The sequence below is a fragment of the Salmo salar genome, chromosome ssa11, assembly GCF_905237065.1.
Source record: "Salmo salar chromosome ssa11, Ssal_v3.1, whole genome shotgun sequence".
NCBI lineage: Eukaryota > Metazoa > Chordata > Actinopteri > Salmoniformes > Salmonidae > Salmo > Salmo salar.
Window position 1 is genome coordinate 26485362 of NC_059452.1, and position 23526 is coordinate 26508887.

The 23526-nt window shown below is 43.2% G+C and overlaps 1 protein-coding gene across 5 annotated transcripts; it reads right to left on the bottom strand.

Moving 5' to 3' along the window:
* On the bottom strand, positions 1-22485 carry LOC106562361 (signal peptide, CUB and EGF-like domain-containing protein 2). Of its 5 annotated transcripts, none has more exons than XM_014127192.2 (23): positions 22254-22482; positions 21542-21658; positions 21150-21275; positions 20905-21039; positions 17432-17557; positions 17203-17319; positions 14783-14872; positions 14028-14144; positions 12723-12845; positions 10997-11113; positions 10580-10702; positions 9905-10021; positions 9541-9630; positions 9210-9332; positions 8029-8199; positions 7466-7669; positions 4177-4347; positions 3247-3414; positions 2791-2952; positions 2337-2534; positions 1836-1988; positions 1570-1649; positions 1-1380 (listed from the first exon to the last, which is right to left on the bottom strand). In XM_014127192.2, exons 1-23 carry the CDS (start codon positions 22339-22341, stop codon positions 1234-1236), a joined length of 3063 nt encoding a protein of 1020 aa, XP_013982667.2. In that variant the 5' UTR covers positions 22342-22482; the 3' UTR covers positions 1-1233. The 5 variants fall into 5 exon arrangements, 4 of the variants coding, with proteins under 4 accessions (XP_013982667.2, XP_013982666.2, XP_013982668.2 ...); XM_014127191.2 differs by having other exon boundaries at positions 7466-7672; XM_014127193.2 differs by lacking the exon at positions 21542-21658 and having other exon boundaries at positions 7466-7672; positions 22254-22481.
* Between the last annotated feature and the right edge of the window lie 1041 nt (positions 22486-23526).

Genomic DNA, 23526 nt, shown 5'->3' on the forward strand with positions numbered 1-23526 from the left:
TTATGTTTATTTGCTTTATTTACAACATGTTATATGTACAAACATAAAAATATAGACATATATTTATTTGCTAAGTCATAAGTGAATAGAGCAATTCTATTATACAAACCTCTTATTCCATATCTGGAATGTATAATGTCACATACTCCCCCTCATATTGTTCTACATTTCTAGTCACACCACTCAATAATCTCACTTCTATGAGTAGTGAAAAGTAGTCTTTGAATGATCATAGTGAAGAGCTAGTCTTGATCCATGGGCATTTGTTGTTCACTCAAAGCCCAGTGGCATGGAATATTCACTGTCTGGTCATTTATTAAGTAAAACCATGTTTCCAGGACAGTGGAAAACGCTAACATTAATTTGAGACAGCAAAAATACAGGTTGTGAAGTGATGTGTCGATACTGCACATGTGTCAGGAATGCAGTTAACTACAATACGTTAACATTTTCATCTAATACTTTTTACACAATATACAATAGATTCATAAGGATAATTTATTTTGTGGTATCACTACATTCTTTGTAGTGTTTTAAAGTTCCCACCATAAGGTCACATTTGTGCAATATTCTTTTCTCTTATTTAGGCATATTTCTGTCATCAATTCTGATCTAAATGTGAAACATGACTTTAATAATGTATGTTATAAGTATACACTATCTATGTGGTTGACATTTAGCATAAACCTCAGTTAACTTTTTCTACATAATCAAGAGTCTTTTCTCATCCGCTTTCAACGCTATTGGTGAAAGTTCCGTTTACCATAATTATTTTGAAGATGTTGTTGTTACACCAGTATGCAAATCAAAGCTTTCATGAATTTAAATGCTAACAATCAAATAAGCTTACCACTTCAAGCTTTATTCCTGAGAATGAAAGTTTAAAATCAAAAGGAAAAGACAAAGTCTGTCTAAACGTTGCAATACTCACACACAGGAGTGTATGGAAGTATCAGAGATGGATGTGGTATCGAAGTACAAAAAACTTAGCTCTAGAATGTAGACCAGATGTGATAGCCACTTGTCTGCATCATGACAGTCCACTACCCACCTATTCCCAGAAGGTCCAATTGAAGTCCATTTGAGGAAAGTGTCCGAGTCCATCTCTCTCTGTCAACTCTAGACTCAGTCAGTCTCTGTACAGACAGGAGAAGTAAATGACTATTTTCTAGGGAGTTACTGGTAGAAGCGTTTTCTGAGATATCCACGAAGCAACTTGATGATTGTGCCTTCTTAAGGGCGAAGGAATCTCAAGACCTTGGAACGTAGAAATCGGATGAAGGATTTGGGGAACATTTCTCTTGACTCCTGTGCTGTGTAGTTGAAGAAGTTCTGTGGGTGGGCCAATACATCAAACAGTGCCTTCATAAGCTTCTTGTCCTGAGAAGAGAATGTAAACCAAAAATTAGTACAGATTAGAATTCAATCTGAGACAGAGCCAGCAATCATCTGACATTTTTACGTTGGTGCTCAAGTGAAGTTTGCATCCTGAATTTCTTATTGTATCCACAAGAGGGGAGTATATGGCAGACAAAAGCCTTTTCCACAGGAAATACATGAAATCTTTACCTTGAGAATTTCTTGGTGATTTTCAGAGGCATATAATCTTCCATCTCTGACTATGTCTTCGATGAGTTCCTGGTAGTCCTCTGAAACATATCATATATAAACATACCCAAGAGTATATTTCTATATTATTTGTGCAATTGGAAGTAGGTGATACGTATCCAGACTTAAAATTCCCCCAAAATTACATTTCACAGACACTTGAGTCATTGTATTTAAGCATGTGTAAATTAATTGTCAATATTTCCACCAATAAGGATGTCTCTTACCATCATAGGTCACATAAGGGACTTGGAAACCCTTCCCACTGTTCCCTTCATTCGATTTAAACTGTATCCACAGCCTCTTGGAGCGGGAGGTGAAGGCAATAGGCCGTTCATAGGTCTGGCAGGTCTCATAGGTCGTCACAGAGTTGGAGAGAGCTGTGAATTGAGGAAATGGTCACATTATGACAAATCAAACACTAGCACCATTCATTACTCTGAAAGTGGCAAGATCTAATGGTCTATTAGAAGCCCATAGTAACCCCCATGATCTCTGAGAGGTGCTATCCTATTATGCAGAACCTCCTACCAACACTGCCACCATCTTATAATTCTTTAAGACATTCATCACCAACATCTGGTCACCTGCAGTGAAATCACATGAATACTGTAGCACCCTGATAACACCCAGTCACCTAACAAGCCCTAACCTCCAACACGACACACACAAACAGACAGACAGACGCATGCATGCACGCACGCACACACAGAAAAACAAACACTCACAGCTCTTTCTCATGACCAGGTAGTCTCCACACTCATCCTCAATGGGGAGGAAGATCTCTGGGACCACGATGAGGATTCTGCGCTTGGGCGGTGGGTTGATGGTCCAGGTGCACTCGATGTTGGCTGGGTAGTTCCCTGGGTAGTTGGGAGACTCGATGTAGCCAGTGAAATCTCCCATCTCTCCCCCACAGTGTCTGTCTGTGAGGTGACAGGATAGTGTCAAATAGTTTACGCTGCCTTGGTGCTGCGACGCTAATTATCTACAGTAGCATCCCAAAGCAGGACAGGAGCAATATTTATTTGAGCACAGTAGCGAAACCTGCATGTAGTTTTAGTTCACTCATTGTGTAGCCATTAAATACATCTAAAGTGTGAAGCCATTAACACACAAATACATACACATTCACGCACAAACGTACGCACACACAGACAACTCTTGTGTGAACATACATACTTTTGCACTGCATGATGTTGGTGGAGCCGTCAAAGTCGGTGGTGGTATTTCCTGGGCAGGAGATGCAGTAATTCTGACCAAACTCCATCTGATACGTCCCCATGGGACAACGGATACAGCGGTGTGTGCTGGTGTTGTAGTAATGTCCCGGTGAACACTGGACTACAGGAGCAGAATGGAGTGTACCACAGTTTAGCACCTCTCGAACACCAACATACAACAACATAAACCAATGTAGTAAATTTCCATAAAACAGAAACTGCAGGGGAGTTCCCTTAAAGATCCAGCGAGTCTTCCGAATGAAACCCTATTCCCTATATAGTGCACTACTTTTGACCAGGGTCCATAGGGCTCTGGTCAAAAGTAATGAATTATGTAGGGAATAGGGTGTCATTTGGGACGCACACCCAGACTTTACAGGCATAACTAAATGGGATGGATAAGCTGACCCCTCACCTTTGGTCTCACAGTCCTGGAAGGACACGGCACCATTGTGTTTGGTGACCAGGTTTCCTCCACAGTGGAAACAGGAAGTGCGCCCCACCTCTGGCTGGTAGGTACCCATGGGACAGGGCAGGCAAGGGATGAAGCCATCATGGGAGAACTGACCAGGGGGACATTGAACTGGGAAAACAACAGAGGATTGGTCAGAGGGACACTTGTTTCACTCAGTCTGCTCCAACATTCCCATCGTACATGTGGTCATTTAGCAGACAGACACTCTTATCCAGAGCGACTTAAAGACGAGCACTCTTCTACAATAAGACTAAGGCCAGGAGAGCAGATGTCAGTGGAGTGATGTAACGCAAGGACATTATCTACCATGGAACAACCTCTCTCATATCTCCTGACTGACTTAACAAACTGTCTCTCTCCATAGCTCTTTTTTGTTTAGTCTATTGGTGGGGAAAGCAGGAGATGGGATCTGTGGCTTAGCCACAAATTGGCTGTGATAACAGTGTTTGGGGGGGTGAAAACATGGTGGCCCCTTCTTCTCTTTATTCAGGAGTAGGCAGGGCCCGGGTGTGGCTGTTTAATTCAAACAGGGCTTGAATGTTCTGAGGCTTACACGACTTTATACAAAGCAGAACATCTGCCTGTGGGGAGATTTTGATCAGGGTATCACCCCTTCCTGTGTATTTCATATATAATCATAACAGGATGTGATTCTGACTGGGAGACTAGTTTAAAGATCACTTTTTAAAAAGATCTAACCATGAGGCAAAACTATGCCAAGGTCCTTGATGGAGCTCAGTGTATTTTGCTGCAGTTATCTTTATGATTATGATGGTTGAGTAAGTAAGTATCCAAGGTGACTCACGTCTCCTGTCTGGTGCACAGTTAGGATACATATGATTACTCATATCCTCAACTCTTGAGCCTTACCTCCACACTCAGAGATATTCCGCACCCCAACCGACCTGGAGCTTCCTCTCACCTCTGGCCCTGGGCATGCCTCGCAAGAATTCTTCTCCTCTTCATCTTGGTACATTCCAGCTGGACACAGAACACACCTTCCCTGATCCCTGTCATAGTACGTTCCAACAGGGCAGCTCACTAGCAAAAGGTAGAAGAATGAGGCAGATTGGCTAGATAATAGGGATGCTACACACACACACACACACACACACACACACACACACACACACACACACACACACACACACACACACACACACACACACACACACACACACACACACACACACACACACACACACACACACACAAGCCCACCACAAGAGACCCTGTGTTAAGCTGTTAAAAAGGCATTGCAAATCGACCTGATGCAGCTATGCAAAAAAAAAAGACCTAAGAGCACTGAGCTTCTCTCCAGATGCCTTTGTGTCCTACATCAAACAAGTTCATACACTTCACATAACAACGGTGTGCATTGGGGAAAGAACTCTACATACCATCCTAAGCACCCTCACCTCTACCAAAGCACACACAGAGCCAGTCAAAATGAGTGTTTGTCTGTTATCTCACAAGAGCATGGAACGCCTGATTACAGGGATGCACACCATCAGCTTTCATTTCCCCCTTTTTCATGTTTTACTTTGTAGAACAACGTCTCTAATTTATGTTTGAATTATTGTGTGTGTCTGGTGATGTCAAGAACTTCTTAAAGGGGGAAATGACATCTAATCATCTCACCGAACAGAGAGCAGTGAAGTGAAACCATTTGCGTTTTCATAAAAAAATATACCTCAGGACAATCTAAGAAGAGCTTTTCAGGAGAGAACCAGCCATAATTAGTTAATGAGGAACACACAAAGCCACACACATCCATTATATGTGCCTCAGCAACTTGATTTTCCATAAGAGAAAAAAAATGTCATTCTCTCAAGAGAAGTTCATTTTTTCTGCCTTTTGTTTATCCTGAATGACCATGAGGAGCCACCGTCGCATTGTCTCCACTAGCTTTTATTTGATGCAGAGAGCGAGAGAAGAGTGAGAGAGAAAAAAAACCTTGAAGTCTTTCAAATGCAGAGGCAATTCTATAGAGCCCTCGAATTGATGGCCCCAACGAGGTTTAAAAGACCTTTCACCTCTATTCAAGTATTTGATGACATAGGCAAACACTATGGTATCACAACGGTAAGGAGCTGAACCCAATAAAAGGGGTCAGAGTTCTGAATCCCCCCATTCTGCCTGCCCCAATCACCTCTTGCGCCTATCAAGCAGAGGCCCAAACAGCTGATGCTAATTAATTCCCATGGTGTCGCTGAAGTCAATTCTCCGCAGCAGTTTAGTGGCTGGGGTCATGCAGAGTGGCCCTGACTGAGGGGGGATATAAGCACTCAAACTCCCAGCTTGAATCAACAGCACTTCCTAATCATCTCCCATGTTAAAACGAACATGCACTATTTTACATAACAGAGATCAAGAGAATACTCGTACACTACACACTGGCAGAAACTAAAGTCCAACATACAGCTGATTCTTATACTGGGTTGAGGCATACGGAAATGTAAATGTTGTTGTTGATCAATCATGAATGATTTAGAATGAAAAGAAAAATCTGATCACACATATGGGATATTTAACCGTTTGGTTTATTGGAATACTGCCGTGTACTATATAATGCGACTCATAACGTTCACCAATTTGGTTTGAGAGAAAGAGCGCTAAATATTTTAAAAGTGAGGAATAAGAAGGCATTGCTTTTTTCTCAGTACTAGTGTGGCTGAGGCCGTGTTGTTGTGGAGGATTTCTCTCCCCACTGAAGCAGTGAGAACGAGCCCCAACTGGATTTACAATGGAGTCGGCAAACTGAAAGGGTTAAACTGCACTTAGTGAGCTAAGCCAGGGGTGGAGGGAAAAATATACCTCCATTATAGAGCTGGGGGTTACGGCTCCCTTTCAGCCCTACTTCCAAATTACATGTCTACACCCCTGCCTGTCCACTGGTCCGCTTAATGAGCATCTGAAACTAACTGCAGTGTGGGAATCCTACACTCTGGCAACTCCCCTGTTTTTTTGGTTTTTTTTTAAGACTTAAGATTTACTTATGAGGTAAGTAGCTAATTTGAAACACAAAAACAACAAGCAACAAAGCTACAAAGCAAAAACAACATCTAAGGGTAATTTGAGTCCAGCCCAAAATGTTAGTCTCCTGTTATTTGGAGGCAGAAAAAAACAGACACCAGCGAGAGTCCTCTTTGCTGGGGATAGCCTGGATTAAGAGATGCTTGGTTTGTAAAACAATTAGACATTTCTGCCAAAGATGATTAAGTTTCATGATTTTTCCCTCTTGTGTGAAAATCAATACATTTAAACAGCTATGGGCAGTCTTTATTTTTAAAAAGCTCTAAGAACCAGAATGGATCAAACACCATCCTTCCCCCACTCAATCCCCTCCATCCTCACCCACTCAACCTCAATAAGGACGGGGGGTAAGAGAGGAGAGCTCTGGATCAAGACAGAAACAGGCTAGAACAGCTTTGAGAGGTCGGTCTACAATAGTCTTCAGACCCCTTAAATATGGTGGCTTGGATCAGATTCAGACAGGGGCTCTAGAGGTAGAAGACCAATCATGGACAGAAAACTGACCGTCTTCTACTGACCACACTGAGACAGACAAGCAGAGTGCAGCAGCAGGCAGTGGGCTTACTATGCTTACGGTGAGGCCCTGAACTGGGGCCACGCAGCTCTCTGCTCCCCTCCCCTCCGCCAGAGAAAACACATGCCAGCCTCCTTTCCACTGCTGATGTTGACAAGGTGCCATTAAAGCTAATGGACTTTTCCTCCATTATGGCTGTAAAACGAAATAGGACCAGCGGCAACAACAGCAAAAGCTAGCGGCTGCCATCACACCTTCTGTTGCACTTTATCCCACGGAGATGCTGGATCTCCTCGCTCTGCGAGCCAGCCAACAACTGACTGTCTTTTCTCCCCATACCAGTTCATTACAGCATGTCTGCACCCAAATATGGCAGTTATCTGGCCGACACTGCTCCAAATCCAATCATTAAACCAACCTGTCTAAATATATCTTGCTGGCATGGCTATGACTATGAGCTGCTCTGTGTGGGAGACAGGACTAGACTCCAAGGGTGGCTCAGATACAGGCAGAAACAGATACAGGTAGACGCTCAAGATGCTACTAACTTTATACATACATTTATACCTATATCTTATGATACTCAGAACACTCAAGATGCTCACTCACCACACTTCCTGTCTACCAGCACCTGTCCTTTCCCACAGTGTTCCGGCAGGTCCACCGGCCGGGCCAGCCTCTTGGCCAGCTCGTAGTTAGAGCCAGCGAAGTGGAGGTGGAACTGCTCCCGGTGGATGGACTTCCTCAGGGTACGGATAGTCTTCCTCAGCTTCTTCTCTGAGCGCCGATGCACACAGCCCAGGTCACAGCTCTCTGCTGAGAGAAACACCAGATACCAAAACTGTCCTCGCAACCCAATGAGACCACAATACACACTCAAACAAAACCCCACACACATACCGGAACTAAAATAGACAGACACACACACTTGTACATATCCATTCCAACCATAAAATTTGATCAATCACTTGCTCCCTCAGAATACAAGGGAAACCTCCAAACCTACACCTTCCCCAAAGATCCCACCACATCAAAACGCCACATCAAAACAGGAGATACTTTAACATGTTTGGCTTGTTAAGTGACGAAAAATCAAGAGCAGAGAGAGAAACAGGAAGCAGAGTGTCAGCCAGAGGACTGGGGTCACAGCAGGGCAGAGCAGAGAGACCAACCTGTTACCTCCTCTAGGTTCACATCCAACTCAAACTCAGCCGTGATGGTGGAGCCCTCCTCCTCATAACCCGCCTTCCTGCCGTGGCGGCTCCGCATCCGGTGGCCAGACGAGCTGCAGCGCAAGCGCACATAGCTGAACTGGACGTTCTCCGTGAAGGGGGGCCTGCTGTCTGTGGACACGACCATCCACACAGGACATGGACACGCACAACCACATGCATGCATGGAGACAAACACACACGCATGCACAGAGACAAACACACACACGCATGCACAGAGACAAACACACACGCATGCACAGAGACAAACACACATGCATGCACGGAGACAAACACACATGTTACTGAATAACTATATGGTCTACAACTGTAGCAGGATAAAACTTAACTGCAATGTCATAACACTTCAATCTAAGGAGATGATATCCTTTGTGTGTTTTTATTTTTTATTTAACCTTTATTTAACTAGGCAAGTCAGTTAAGAACAAATTCTTATTTTACAATGACGGCCTACCCCGGCCAAATCCTCCCCTAACCCGGACAACGCTGGGCCAATTGTGCACCGCCCTATGGGACTCCCGATCACGGCTGGTTGTGATACAGCCAGGGATCAAACCAGGGTCTGTAGTGACGCCTCTAGCACTGAGATCCAGAGCCTTAGACCACTGTGCCACTCGGGAGCCAAGTACTGATGTTTCTAATCATTCTTTAAAAAGCAGTGACTTCTCTGTGTATCCTGTTAAACATGCACTCTTTTCCCCCTGCTCTTTTTGTTGCCTTTGGACAGGGGGATAACGAGAGGAGACTGGGAAAAGTTCCCTTTTTATTTGAACACCATGCCGGAACCCATTGGTGAAAGAAATGTATCCAACAATCGTAAGTCCGTTTGATTGATGGCTGGGTAGGGCCCAACTGAAAGGCATGCTATGGCTAATTACATTTTCCCCTGTCACTGCCAGACAATGTGCAGTGCTGAGACATTAAAAACATTTCAGACCGCACTACCGCACCCCCCACATATTTCTTTCATATTTAGCTCACTCTCCGTTTACTTTAATCTAAGCAGCCTCGAGGTCTGGTTCCTGTTATCAAGTTTGTTGCATGAAATGTAGGCAGTGCCAGGTTAATCCGCATTGTTTTAATGAATGAGGAGCTGTTGGACTTGTTAGAAACCTCTGTACCTGAGTGAGCTGCGTTCAGGCTCTCCTTCAGTCTCTCTTGACTACGTTTCAAGTTGCACTTTCCTGTGCCAGACTTAAAAGTGGCTGTGGTCTTAATTCGCAGGACACTTGACATTTCTGGTCCTACGGTACAAAAGAAATAATAGCACATTGTTAACCTTTGATAAAAATGAAAAATCCCTTGACTTCCATATGCCTATAAATCAAAATGCGAATACTGAAGACTTGATTTGGTATGAAGTTGTTTTGCCTTTATATGTTGTGTTTCTGGTTGTTTAGGTCAGGCTAGAGTGACAGAGGCTGATGCAGATCTGTGATGGTGTGAACTTGCCCAAGCAATACGAGCCACTTCCATTCCTTTGTGCTCCAGCCAAGCAGGGCAGAGGCATTCCACAGTTCACTGTATAAGAATCCTCCGTCCCTGTAAACGCACACAGGGCCATGAGACAGGCCACCAAAGACAAAAGGCAGAGCCACAAAAGGCCTGGCCGCTAAAAGCAAAAAGACGGCGTTCTGGAACATGAGGCAGCGCTGCTCTGCAGACTGATAGTAGTAGTAACTCAATTTGTGTCCCAAATGGTACCCTATTTCCTGTATAGGGCACTAGCCTTAACAAAAGTTGTGTAATATAAAGGGAATAGGGTGCCATTTGGGATGCAGTCCAATAGTAGTAGTAGTAGTAACTGATAACTCACCACTGGTGATGTGGACCTGGGACTGGCAGGTCAGGTAGCAGCGGTCACCTCCCTCCTGCCTGCTGCAGTTTAAGGTCGGTTTAGAGGGGGGCTTTGTTGCTGGGAAACCCTCTGCCTCTAGATGGAAACCATAACAAACTCAGAGGTGAAGAGCAGACTTGGTAGACGTGGTAGACGTGGTAGACAGACAGACAGACAGACAGACAGACAGACAGACAGACAGACAGACAGACAGACAGACAGACAGACAGACAGACAGACAGACAGACAGACAGACAGACAGACAGACAGACAGACAGACAGACAGACAGACAGACAGACAGACAGACAGACAGACAGACAGACAGACAGAGGAGGGTAGACGTTGTGAGAAGTTGTGGGAACAGAGTGAAACCTATCCAAGGAGACAAGAAGACAATGGGAACAGCAACAAATGCCTTAATTCTGTTTTTGTCCTCGGTTTAAAACCAAAGACCAGAAAGAAAGACAGAGCAGTAAAGACAAAGAGAAGAAAATAACTCAAAGTATCTCGTGTTTTTAGTCCCCAAAAGTTTAAAAACATACATGTGGTACACAACCACTGATTTTATGTCAAACACTCCCTAAAGGACAACTCAGGGAGTACCCACCCCAAACCTTCTAGAGCCCCCCAGGCCTGAAGGGGCACTGTCTTACCGATACAATCTTTTTTGTTCCAGTGTAGCTTATAACCAGGGTGGCAGTGGCACTCAAACCCACCCCTGGTGTTCTCACAACCCTGCTCACAACCTCCGTTGTTCACACTGCACTCATTTATGTCTGAGAAGAAAGCAGGGAAAACATCCATATGTTATTCGCAGAATCTCTCACCTCACTTCATTCACAAAGCATCCATCATTTTTTCAGCAAAAACTACTAAAAACGCCACAATGAACTATTCAGAATGGTGTGAAATGGTGTAGATGGTACCAAAGCTCTTTCACCATAAGCATAATACCCTATACACGTTAGTTTTATAGAAAACACAAACAATGAACTATTCAGAATGGTGTCAATGCCCTTTCCCCATACCATAAGTATAATACCCCATAAGCATTAATCTTATAGTCTTACCTCCACAGTGGGCCAGTCCATACAGGCTGTACCCTTTGTTGCAAACACACTCAAAACCACCAGGGGAGTTCACACACGTGTGACCACATGTTCTTTCGAAATAACACTCGTCTATATCTGTCATTAAAAGCAGAGGGATATTCTTAGTCAATTTAAGGTAGTAGAAATTGGGGTTTTAAATGGTACAGCATGGTATCACTAAGTGATGAATTGTGGCATTGTCTTTTGATAGTTAATGGTAGAGACAGCAGTATCTTAATGATGAGTTGTATCAGAGGGATGAAATCAGTTTGTGCTAAACGTTAAGCTTTATACTAGCACATGTTAAGGATCTTCAGAGGAATCCTTCAAGTCGATACTGGCAAACCGTTCAGCCTCCCACCCTCTCTGTCTTATCTTCCAGCAGCACCTACACAGAACAACAGCCCAGTATACTGTGCTGTCCCAGCCCCTTCCCCAGATGTAGGGCAGACAGGCAGGAGAGTGAAGAGAAGAGGCCTACCCTGGGTGGAGAGTGAAGAGAAGAGGCCTACCCTGGCAGGAGAGTGAAGAGAAGAGGCCTACCCTGACGAGAGTGAAGAGAAGAGGCCTACCCTGACAGGAGAGGGAAGAGAAGAGGCCTACCCTGGCAGGAGAGTGAAGAGAAGAGGCCTACCCTGGCAGGAGAGAGAAGAGACCTACCCTGACGAGAGTGAAGAGAAGAGGCCTACCCTGGCAGGAGAGTGAAGAGAAGAGGCCTACCCTGACAAGAGAGTGAAGAGAAGAGGCCTACCCTGACAAAGAGTGAAGAGAAGAGGCCTACCCTGATAAGAGAGTGAAGAGAAGAGGCCTACCCTGGAAGGAGAGTGAAGAGAAGAAGCCTACCCTGGCAGGAGAGTGAAGAGAAGAGGCCTACCCTGGCAGGAGAGTGAAGAGAAGAGACCTACCCTAACAGGAGAGTGAAGAGAAGAGGCCTACCCTGGCAGGAGAGTGAAGAGAAGAGGCCTACCCTGACAGGAGAGTGAAGAGAAGAGGCCTACCCTGGCAGGAGAGTGAAGAGAAGAGGCCTACCCTGGCAGGAGAGTGAAGAGAAGAGGCCTACCCTGGCAGGAGAGAGAAGAGACCTACCCTGACAGGAGAGTGAAGAGAAGAGGCCTACCCTGGCAGGAGAGTGAAGAGAAGAGGCCTACCCTGACAAGAGAGTGAAGAGAAGAGGCCTACCCTGACTAAGAGTGAAGAGAAGAGGCCTACCCTGATAAGAGAGTGAAGAGAAGAGGCCTACCCTGGCAGGAGAGTGAAGAGAAGAAGCCTACCCTGGCAGGAGAGTGAAGAGAAGAGGCCTACCCTGGCAGGAGAGTGAAGAGAAGAGACCTACCCTAACAGGAGAGTGAAGAGAAGAGGCCTACCCTGGCAGGAGAGTGAAGAGAAGAGGCCTACCCTGACAAGAGAGTGAAGAGAAGAGGCCTACCCTGGCAGGAGAGTGAAGAGAAGAGGCCTACCCTGACAGGAGAGTGAAGAGAAGAGGCCTACCCTGACCGGACAGGGAAGAGAAGAGGCCTACCCTGGCAGGAGAGTGAAGAGAAGAGGCCTACCCTGGCAGGAGAGTGAAGAGAAGAGACCTACCCTGGCAGGAGAGTGAAGAGAAGAGGCCTACCCCAAAAGGAGAGTGAAGAGAAGAGGCCTACCCTGGCAGGAGAGTGAAGAAAAGAGGCCTACCCTGGCAGGAGAGTGAAGAAAAGAGGCCTACCCTGGCAGGAGCGCTCGTCAGTAAGCAGCTTGAAGCCCTTCCAGCAGTTACACTCAAAGCTGCCGATGGTGTTCCTGCAGAAGTGGTCGCAACCGCCGTTGTGCAGCTCACACTCATTAATGTCTGTGAGAGACAAATTATAAAACTGTTATTATTCAAACAGACATACACTCCCCTCCATATATATTTGGACAGATAAGCAATTTTTAAAAATATGTCTCTATACTTATGAGACGGTACATAATGTCAGCTTTTATTTGAGGATATTTCGATACATATCTGTTTTACCGTTTAGAAATGAAAGCTCTTTATGTATCTAGTCCCCCCATTTAAATAAGTCATAAGTATATCACTTTTAGTGTATTAAAGTTGTAAAAAGGTTAGCATTTGGTCCCATATTCCTTGCACGCAATGACTACATCAGGTTTTGCAGTTTGTTTTGGTTGTGTTTTGGGTTATGTTTTGCCCAATAGGAACTGAATGGTGAATAATGTCTTGTGCCATTTTGGAGTCACTTTTATTGTAAGTAAGAATAGAAGACGTTTCTGAACACTTCTACATTCATGTGGATACTACCATGATTATGGATGATTAGTGAATAATGATGAGTGAGAAGGTTTCAGAGGCAGAATGAACAATCTCATTCATCATTATTTATGATTTTTTCGGGATTTTTCTTAATCATGGCATTAACAGGATTAATTTAGTATTCAGAAACATTTTATTTACTCACTTAGAAAGAAAACAACTCCAGTCATCATTCAACCATTCAGTTCCTGTTGGGCAAAACATAACCTAAAACACAACCAAAACATCCAACGAGTTTGTAGAGTCACAAGCTTGATGTAGTCATTGCGTGAAAGGAATATGGGACCAAAAACTAAACTTTTGACTATTTTTATACACTATAAGTGAATTCGTCCAAATACTTATGAATTCTTCACATGGAGGAAATTTGATACATAAACATGACATTCTGTACTGTAGCCTCATATGAAACATTTGATCTCAAATCTAAAATGCTGGAGTATAGAGCCAAATGAAAAATGTTAGCTTCACTGTCCAAATACCTATGGAGGGAGATGTGAAGCATGTTAAATAAAAGTACATTGACCTGAATAATAAGAGATGGAGAGGAAGATGGCCTGCCTCCAAAATGGCACCTATTCCATATAAAGTGCATTACTTTTGACCAGAGCCCTATCAGCCCAGGTCAAAAGTAGTGCACTAAATAGGGAATAGAGTGCCATTTGGGACTTAGCAATAGAGATGGAGTTGAGGTGCTTGGTGGACGGTTGGTCTGACCTTTGCACGTCTTCCCGTCAGGCTGCAGAGTGAAGCCCACAGGGCAGCTGCAGCGTACGCCCGTGGATGTGTCCTTACACGTGGAGTCACACCCCCCGTTATTTACCGCACAGTTCTCTGAAAGGCCAGCGTGAATACATTCAATGTCAACATGCTGCTGTTATGTACTATACTGAATGAAGGGTTATAAAATGCCTATACATCATGTACTGTCGTTATAGAGCTATTGCCAAAGTCTGGTTTTTAACCCTACCAACAGACATTGAGTAGACAACAGCAGTAGTCCTAGACACTGAGCTAGCAACCCAGCCACATACATACAGACAATACAGTGTTTTACTAGGTGTGAACATTGACACAGCACACCATGACTGACAGTGCTATACATTGGGCAACCCAACGCCATCCCCATCCTAAACGGAAGGAAAACATGTGAAATGTACCACACTGTCACAAAAGCATATTTTTCAGGGGAGGAATCGGGCGGTGAGAAAGTGAGGGTCCATAGTCATTTCACAGTTTGCTCTAAGGCCTGTGGAATGTCTTGGTTTACTGGGCCTTGCTCTTTTCCCCTCTGAAAAACACCTCTGGCTGATTCCTGGCAGCATAACCCATGGTAACTAAAGTCATTCAAATAGTCCAACTGACAGAATCCTCTCAGTCAGTAGCTGAGTCTGTTTGGTTTTGTTATTTTAGTGCTGTGTAAGTAACAATGGGTAATAACAGTGGAATTTGTGCATTTATACAATTATTACCCATGAGCAGTCTGCGCTTGACACGTTTGTCCACCTCAGTGAAGGACGTGGCGTTGTGATCAGAGCTCTCAGTAGTTGTCTCGTCCCGCTCTGTAATACAGACAGTGGGTGACGTGAGTAACAGTCAGTAACCTAAACAACAGAATACACGTAGATACATACACGGTATTTTAGTCTAACTAAAATAAACATAAGTCAACATTTAAGAAAATGGTTTGCACCAAGTTGCCTCCTGTTCTGTTCTGTCTGCTGATGCACAGTAGCTGAATTGCCCAGTGGACACCTTGGTGGTCTGTAAGTGTAGTCTACCTCCCCCAGATGTTTTTCTGTGTTCCTCTCTGTAACCAGCAGCATGTTTACACCTAAGACATGCAGTTTGGCTGTCTATGCGTGTGGCAGATAAGGCAGGAGATGGAACTGTGAGATGGAGCTGGAGACAACTCAGTGATCATCCTGGACCCCACACACACAGTAGTGCCGCGGGAGAAACAGATACTACCCACAGGCCTACCGTACGTCTCCTTCCTATCTGACGGCTGATGCTTATCATATCCACCATGTGCAAATGGAAGAAATACACACTCGCTATCAGGAGAGATGGCAAGCTCCTCGAAAGGATTGCCATTTCATCCACAGGCTCCAGATGTGATCATTTAACCTGTTAGGGCTAGGGGGCAGTATTGACACAGCCGGATAAAAAACGTACCCGATTTAATCTGGTTACTACTCCTGCCCAGTAACTAGAATATGCATATAATTATTGGCTTTGGATAGAAAACACCCTAAAGTTTCTAAAACTGTTTGAATGGTGTCTGTGAGTATAACAGAACTCATATGGCAGGCCAAAACCTGAGAAGATTTCATGCAGAAAGTGGCCTGTCTGAGAAGTAGTGTTTCATCTTGGCTCTTTTTATTGAAGACTGAGGATCTGTGCAATAACGTGACACTTCCTACAGCTCCCATAGGCTCTCAGAGCCCGGGAAAAAGCTGAACGATATCGAGGCAGGCTCTGGCTGAAACACTTTATCGCTTTTGGCAAGTGGCCGCTCAGAGTACTATGGGCTTAGGCGCGTGCCCGAGTCGACTGAATGCTTTCTTTTCTTTTGTCTGTTTACCTAAACGCAGATTCCCGGTCGGAATATTATCGCTTTTTTATGAGAAAAATTGCATAAAAATTGATTTTAAACAGCGGTTGACATGCTTCGAAGTACGGTAATGGAATATTTAGAATTTTTTTGTCACGAATTGCGCCATGCTCGCCACCCTTATTTACCCTTTCGGATAGTGTCTTGAACACACGAACAAAACGCCGCTGTTTGGATATAGCGATGGATTATTTTGGACCAAACCAACATTTGTTATTGAAGTAGAAGTCCTGGGAGTGCATTCTGACGAAGACAGCAAAGGTAATAACATTTTTCTTATAGTAAATCTGACTTTGATGAGTGCTAAACTTGCTGGGTGTCTAAATAGCCAGCCCTGTGATGCCGGGCTATCTACTCAGAATATTGCAAAATGTGCTTTCACCGAAAAGCTATTTTCAAATCGGACATATTGAGTACATAGAGGAGTTCTGTATCTATAATTCTTAAAATAATTGTTATGCTTTTTGTGAACGTTTATCGTGAGTAATTTAGTAAATTCACCGGCAGTGTTCGGTGGGAATGCTAGTCACATGCTAGTCACATGCTAATGTAAAAAGCTGGTTTTTGATATAAATATGAACTTGATTGAACAAAACATGCATGTATTGTATAACATAATGTCCTAGGGTTGTCATCTGATGAAGATCATCAAAGGTTAGTGCTACATTTAGCTGTGGTTTGGGTTTATGTGACATTATATGCTAGCTTGAAAAATGGGTGTCTGATTATTTCTGGCTCGGTACTCTGCTGACATAATCTAATGTTTTGCTTTCATTGTAAAGACTTTTTGAAATCGGACAGTGTGGTTAGATTAACGAGAGTCTTATCTTTAAAATGGTGTAAAATAGTCATATTTTAGAAAAATTTAAGGTTTTGCATTTCTAAGGTATTTGAATAACGCGCCACGGGATTACACTGGCTGTTGAGTAGGTGGGACTCAAGTGTCCCACCTAGCCCATAGAGGTTAAACAGGTGAGTTTCAGTGGGGGAGAGTAACAAAAAGGAGAATGAAGAAGTCTACAGATGGAAATATCTAGAAGGATCCAGTCCATTTCACCATTGTTGACTAGGTAATCTGGTTTGCCATACATGGAGATGCTTAAAGGTAAGTACCAAATCAAATCAAATCAAATGTATTTATAAAGCCCTTCTTACATCAGCTGATGTCACAAAGTGCTGTACAGAAACCCAGCCTAAAACCCCAAACAGCAAGCAATGCAGGTGTAGAAGCACGGGGTATGTAAGTAGGCCTGGATGTGGTTGGTCAGCACTTACCTACACAGGACCTGCCGTCAGGGTGCAGGGTGTACCTCACATGACACCTGCAGATGGGCCCCTGCTCCATGTCCTCGCAGGTGTGCTGGCAGCCCCCGTTACCATGGTTACAAGTCACTAGGCCAATGACACCAAACTTGGGTCAATTTCAAAGTTCAACTCATGTGTTATCTAAACAAGACTCTTGGTTGAGCTGGCTATACGATCAATCACAAAACTTCACACATACAGATGCAGCCTCTTTGGTTCTTGGCCAGCTCGAATCCTGGGCGGCACTCGCAGGCCACTCCTCCCTTGGGTGTCTCCTTGCAGATGTGAGCACAGCCATGTTCCTTATTCATACAGCTAAGGCCCTCTGGGAAAGAGAGGTAATACTTTACATTAGGTTGCTCCTATACCTGTGTAATAACACTGTAACTACACTACTAACAACAGTTATATTCACATGTTGTTACATATAATACATGGTAATGAAATACAGAGCCAAAACAATTGACACTTCACAACACCAATGATGTCTGAAGATAGATTATTGAAGCCCCCTGACTAGAAATCTGCCACAACCCTTTGGGGCATGGCGCAACAACAACACTTCCTAGAGAGGGCGGATGCATTCAGCTGACATGCAAGTGCAGTGGACCCATCAAATGTGCAACTCCAAATGGACTGGGCTGGCCTAGCTTTTTCAAGCCATATCAAAAATAGAGGAGAAAGAAAACCAAGTGGGGGGGAAATGACAAAGAGTAAAGCCCACAGGCAGAGAGAGAGAGAGCTTTTCCTTGAAGCCAAGCAGAAACAAAGCTAAGAACCTACACTTTGAGTGGACACTCAGATACAGTTGAAGTCGGAAGTTTACATATACTTAGGTTGGAGTCATTAAAACTCGTTTTTCAACCACTCCACAAATATCTTGTTAACAAACTATAGTTTTGGCAAGTCGGTTAGGACATCTACTTTGTGCATGGCACAAATAATTTTTCCAACAATTGTTTACAGACAGATTATTTCATTTATAATTCACTGTATCACAATTCCAGTGGGTCAGAAGTTTACATACACTAAGTTGACTGTGCCTTTAAATAGCTTGGAAAATTCCAGAAAAGGATGTAATGTCTTTAGAAGCTTCTGATAGGCTAATTGACATCATTTGAGTCAATTGGAGGTGTACCTGTGGATGTATTTCAAGGCCTACCTTCAAATTCAGTGCCTCTTTGCTTGACATCATGGGAAAATCCAAAGAAATCAGCCAAGACCTCAGAAAAAACATTGTAGACATTCACAAGTCTGGTTCATCCTTGGAGCAATTTCTAAATGCCTGAAGGTACCACGTTCATCGATACAAACAATAGTACGCAAGTATAAACACCATGGGACCACACAGCCGTCATACCGCTCAGGAAGGAGACGCGTTCTGTCTCCTAGAGATGAACGTACTTTGGTGCGAAAAGTGCAAATCAATCCCAGAACAACAGCAAAGGACCTTGTGAAGATGCTGTAGGAAACAGGTACAAAATAATCTATATCCACAGTAAAACGAGTCCTATATCGACATAACCTGAAAGGCCGCTCAGCAAGGAAGACGCCACTGCTCCAAAACCGCAATAAAAAAGACAAATTACGGTTTGCAACTGCACATGGGGACAAAGATCATACTTTCTGGAGAAATGTCCTCTGGTCTGATGAAACAAAAATAGAACTGTTTAGCCATAATGACCATTGTTATGTTTGGAGGAAAAAGGGGGATGCTTGCAAGCCGAAGAACACCATCCCAACCATGAAGCACAGGGTTGGCAGCATAATGTTGTGGGGGTGCTTTGCTGCAAGAGGGACTGGTACACTTAACAAAATAGATGGCACCATGAGGAAGGAAAAGTATGTGGCTATATTGAAGCAACATCTCAAGACATCAGTCAGGAAGTTAAAGCTTGGTCGCAAATGGGTCTTCCAAATGGACAATGACCCCAAGCATACTTCCAAAGTTGTGGCAAAATAGCTTAAGGACGACAAAGTTAAGGTATTGGAGTGGCCATCACAAAGCCCTGACCTCAATCCAATAGAACATTTGTGGGCAGAACTGAAAAAGCGTGTGTGAGCAAGGAGGCCTACAAACCTGACTCAGTTACACCAGCTCTGTCAGGAGGAATGGGTCAAAATTCACCCAACTTATTGTGAGAAGCTTGTGGAAGACTACCCAAAACATTTGACCCAAGTTAACAAGTTAAACAATTTTTAAAGGCAATGCTACCAAATACTAATTGAGTGTATGTAAACTTCTGACCCACTGGGAATGTGATGAAAGAAATAAAAGCTGAAATAAATAATTCTCTCTACTATTATTCTGACATTTCACATTCTTAAAATAACGTGGTGATCCTAACTGACATAAAACAGGGTTTTTTTACTAGGATTAAATGTCAGGAATTGTGAAAAACTGAGTTTAAATGTATTTCGCTAAGGTGTATTTTAACTTCCGACTTCAACTGTAAGTACTTCATTTAATCCGATTTTACCATGGTCATTCTACATATTCATATACTTTATACACTGAGTTTACAAAACATTAAGGACACCTTCCTAATGTTGAGTTGCAACCCCCCCCCCCCCATTTGCCTTAAAAACAACTTCAATTCATCAGGGCATGGACTCTACAAGGTATCAAAAGCGTTCCACAGCGATGCTGGCCCATCTTGACTCCAATGCTTCCCACAGTTGTGTCAAGTTGGTTGAAATATTTTTTCTTGCCCATTCACCCTCTGAATGGCACGCATACACAATCCATGTCTCAATTGTCTGAAGGCTTAAAAATCCTTCTTTAACTTGTCTCCTTCTCGTCATCTACACTGATTGAAGTGGATTTAACAAGTGACATCAAAAAGGGATTATAGCTTTCACCTGGATTCACCTGGTCAATCTATGTCATTGGTATGTCATGGAAAGAGCAGATATCCATAATGTTTTATACACTCAGTGTGTATGAAAGTCAGAATCACACTATTATCTTCAAACCTAATACCATCATTGGCCTTTTCCCAGGTCACTGTAGAGAGCAGCTCCTTAATTCTTATGTTGCAACGGCTGAGTGGATGTGCTGGTAGGATTTAGCAACTTTTCCAAGGGAAACCCAATGTAGTGAAAAGCCTTTGGATCTCTTCATTGAATTTAGTGAAAATAAAACAACAATAATTGTGAGAGCTTTATTTTAATGTAAGACACAGGCCACAAAAGCCCAAGTGTTGCAGTTATTAACTTGTTTTGTTATCTGAGACACGGGGCTCCTTTTCCCACAGCATGGGCCCTTTGTTGCCCGACTGCTCTAGATAATGCCACAGAGAGGGGACCAACTTAACAGCTGTCATCCCTCAATGTGCTGTCAATCACACTCTTGTATGTGAACATTCGAGAATTAGCTCCATAATTCTCTGCCTTGCCCCTGACACGGCTTAGTAGCCTACCTTATCACAAAAAATATACACACACACATAGACTGAGACACAAACATGCATGGACTGAGACACAAGAGACATGCGTACGCACGCACGCACACACACACACACACACACACACACACACACACACACACACACACACACACACACACACACACACACACACACAGAGAGAGAGAGACACATACATTCACACATTTGAAGGTGGAAGGAGAGTTGGAAGCCATCACAGGGCAGGTATTCCAGGGGTACTCACCTACAGAGCGGTGGATACATGTGTGCTGGTTGTCACTGAGGAAGAAGCCCTCTTTACAGCTGCACTCATTACTCCCCATGGTGTTGCCACATGTATGCTGGCACCCTCCATTGTTGAAGACACACTCGTCCACATCTGCAGGCAGAGCCAGGACATGACTTCTCAGAACAATGAAATAACCTGATGATTGTCAGACACTCAATACATCAAATGTTGTTTACCTTGTAGTTTGAAATGTATCTTACCTAGACAATTATGTCCATCGTGCGCTAAATTGAATCCATCATGGCAAGTGCAACGATAATTGCCTGGTATGTTGTTACATTCGTGTACACAGCCACCATTGTACTCGATATCACATTCATCAATGTCTAAGAAAAGGGAGTCAAGTCGAGATTGATGAATGTTTGCCATTTGAGCATTTAGTGGAAAAGGGTCCTTTCAAACAATGGGCCACATCATTTAAATAAAAAGTCATGCATTATGCCAAGGTTTATGATATATAATCACAATGTCATTGAAACTTGTCTTGGTAATCAAAGGAACTCTTGGTCCAAAGAATTCAAATGTGTCTCATATGATCCCAATACAAACATGTGTGATGAAAGGAACACGGAATTACAGAGGAGATAATTACCTTCACAATGTTTACCGTCGCCTTTAAAGCCTACTTTACACGTGCACTTGTAAGAGGCTTGGGTATTTTGACAAATAGCATCAGTGTGACATCCATCACTTCCTTCTGCGCATGTATCTGGATTTGAAATCCACATTATGGCATAAAATGTTACCAGAGTAACATTTCGTTATGAATCTCAAAACTCTGTATTTTAGTCATGTACATTAGGATTGTGGGATTAATGTGCTCCTCATTAAATCCTCAATATTCAATTCAACACTGAATAATTTCCGTTAAATAGGTAAAAGTCTAATTCACCAAGTTCTGAGAACTAAAGTTAACAAAACATTGATCCGATTGAACCTGATCAATTATTCCCAAAAGTGTTAAAGTTAAGAAAAAATACAAGTCAGGACCCATTCCTTATCATTGGTACATTTGTTATTCCTTTTATCTGAAAACAAGTTAGTAGGTAGCTTAAAACGTAGGACTTTAAAAAAGCAAACAATTAAAAAAAACATTAAAAAAGCAAACAAACAAAAGAAATTCATCAAGTTCCAATTTCTACAATTGAAGCCAATACTGAGTGGGCAAAGTATAATAATGTAAAACAAAATAAAGTCTGCCAAGTTGTTGGAAACCATACATCTTTAGAAAACAACAACAACATGGGCGCAAACACTCTTATACAGCGTGCGTAAAAACAGTCTTTGAAACTCATAAAACGTACCTGGGTTCTCTAGAAGAGCGGCGCTTTGGTGAGTATTTAACAAGAGCAAAAACAAACAAAAGTCCCTTGCAATACAAATAGCTCCCATGGTGATATGATCCAAGTTTAGAGGTGTCCTTAAAAGGACGCGTTTGCTCTGATGTCTTGACCAAGTGTCCGCCTCATTTTCATTCTAGCCTGTCAGTCGGCTTCACGAGTGGCTCTGGAAAGAGAAAGGAGTGTGTGTGTGTGTGTGTGTGTGTGTGTGTGTGTGTGTGTGTGTGTGTGTGTGTGTGTGTGTGTGTGTGTGTGTGTGTGTGTGTGTGTGTGTGTGTGTGTGTGTGTGTGTGTGTGTGTGTGTGTGTGTGTGTGTGTCTTAGTGAGTGAGAAGGAGAGAGAGATAGTGTCTGTTTATTTTTTTAACTTTTGTGAGTGTAATGTTTACTGTTGATTTCTGATTGTTTATTTCACTTTTGTTTATTATCTATTACACTTGGTTCGGCAATGTAAAAATGTTTCCTATGCCAATAAATCCCCTTAATTGAATTTAAAGAGAGAGAGAGCAGGGAGAGAGAGACTACTGAAAACAGAAGCAATTGAGAATATTAGATAAGGCTGTATAACTGATTTTATAACCATAAACCTATAGCCTACAGTATTTCATAGGAAACTGGGCGGCAGGGTAGCCTAGTGGTTAGAGTGTTGGACGAGTAACCGAAAGGTTGCAAGATTGAATCCCCGAGCTGACAAGGTACAGATCTGTCGTTCTGCCCCTGAACAAGGCAGTTAACCCAGTGTTTCTAGGCCGTTATTGAAAATAAGAATTTGTTGTTAACTGACTTGCCTAGTAAAATAAAATATGTCTCTCGTCTGGCTGGACGAGAAGAGCGGTTCCCGAAATATTCCTTAAAAGCCTGATCCTCGAAATAATGGTGGCCATAGATTATCCCATTGTATTTCACACTTGACTGCTCCAGAATCCTGAGTTTCCGAGTTCTTCTATCAAAGTGCCATCCTTGGAAATCCGTCTGTTTTGTGGAAATAGGAGCGCACGCACAGCTGCGTTGAAGCGCGCTCCTCTGTATCCAAGTGAATATTAATTCATTTAAGATCCAGGGCTTTTGCAGCGTTCAAGTCATGTCGGAAACTCGGGACCTCCGAGTTAAAATGAATGTAAGTTATTTGCGCAGAGTTAGGGTATCATCTTTCTACAACGAGTATGACGCGTTCACGTGCTAGTCGGAACTAGGAACTTCCCGAGTTAAAATTAACGTAAGTTATTTAAAATGAACCT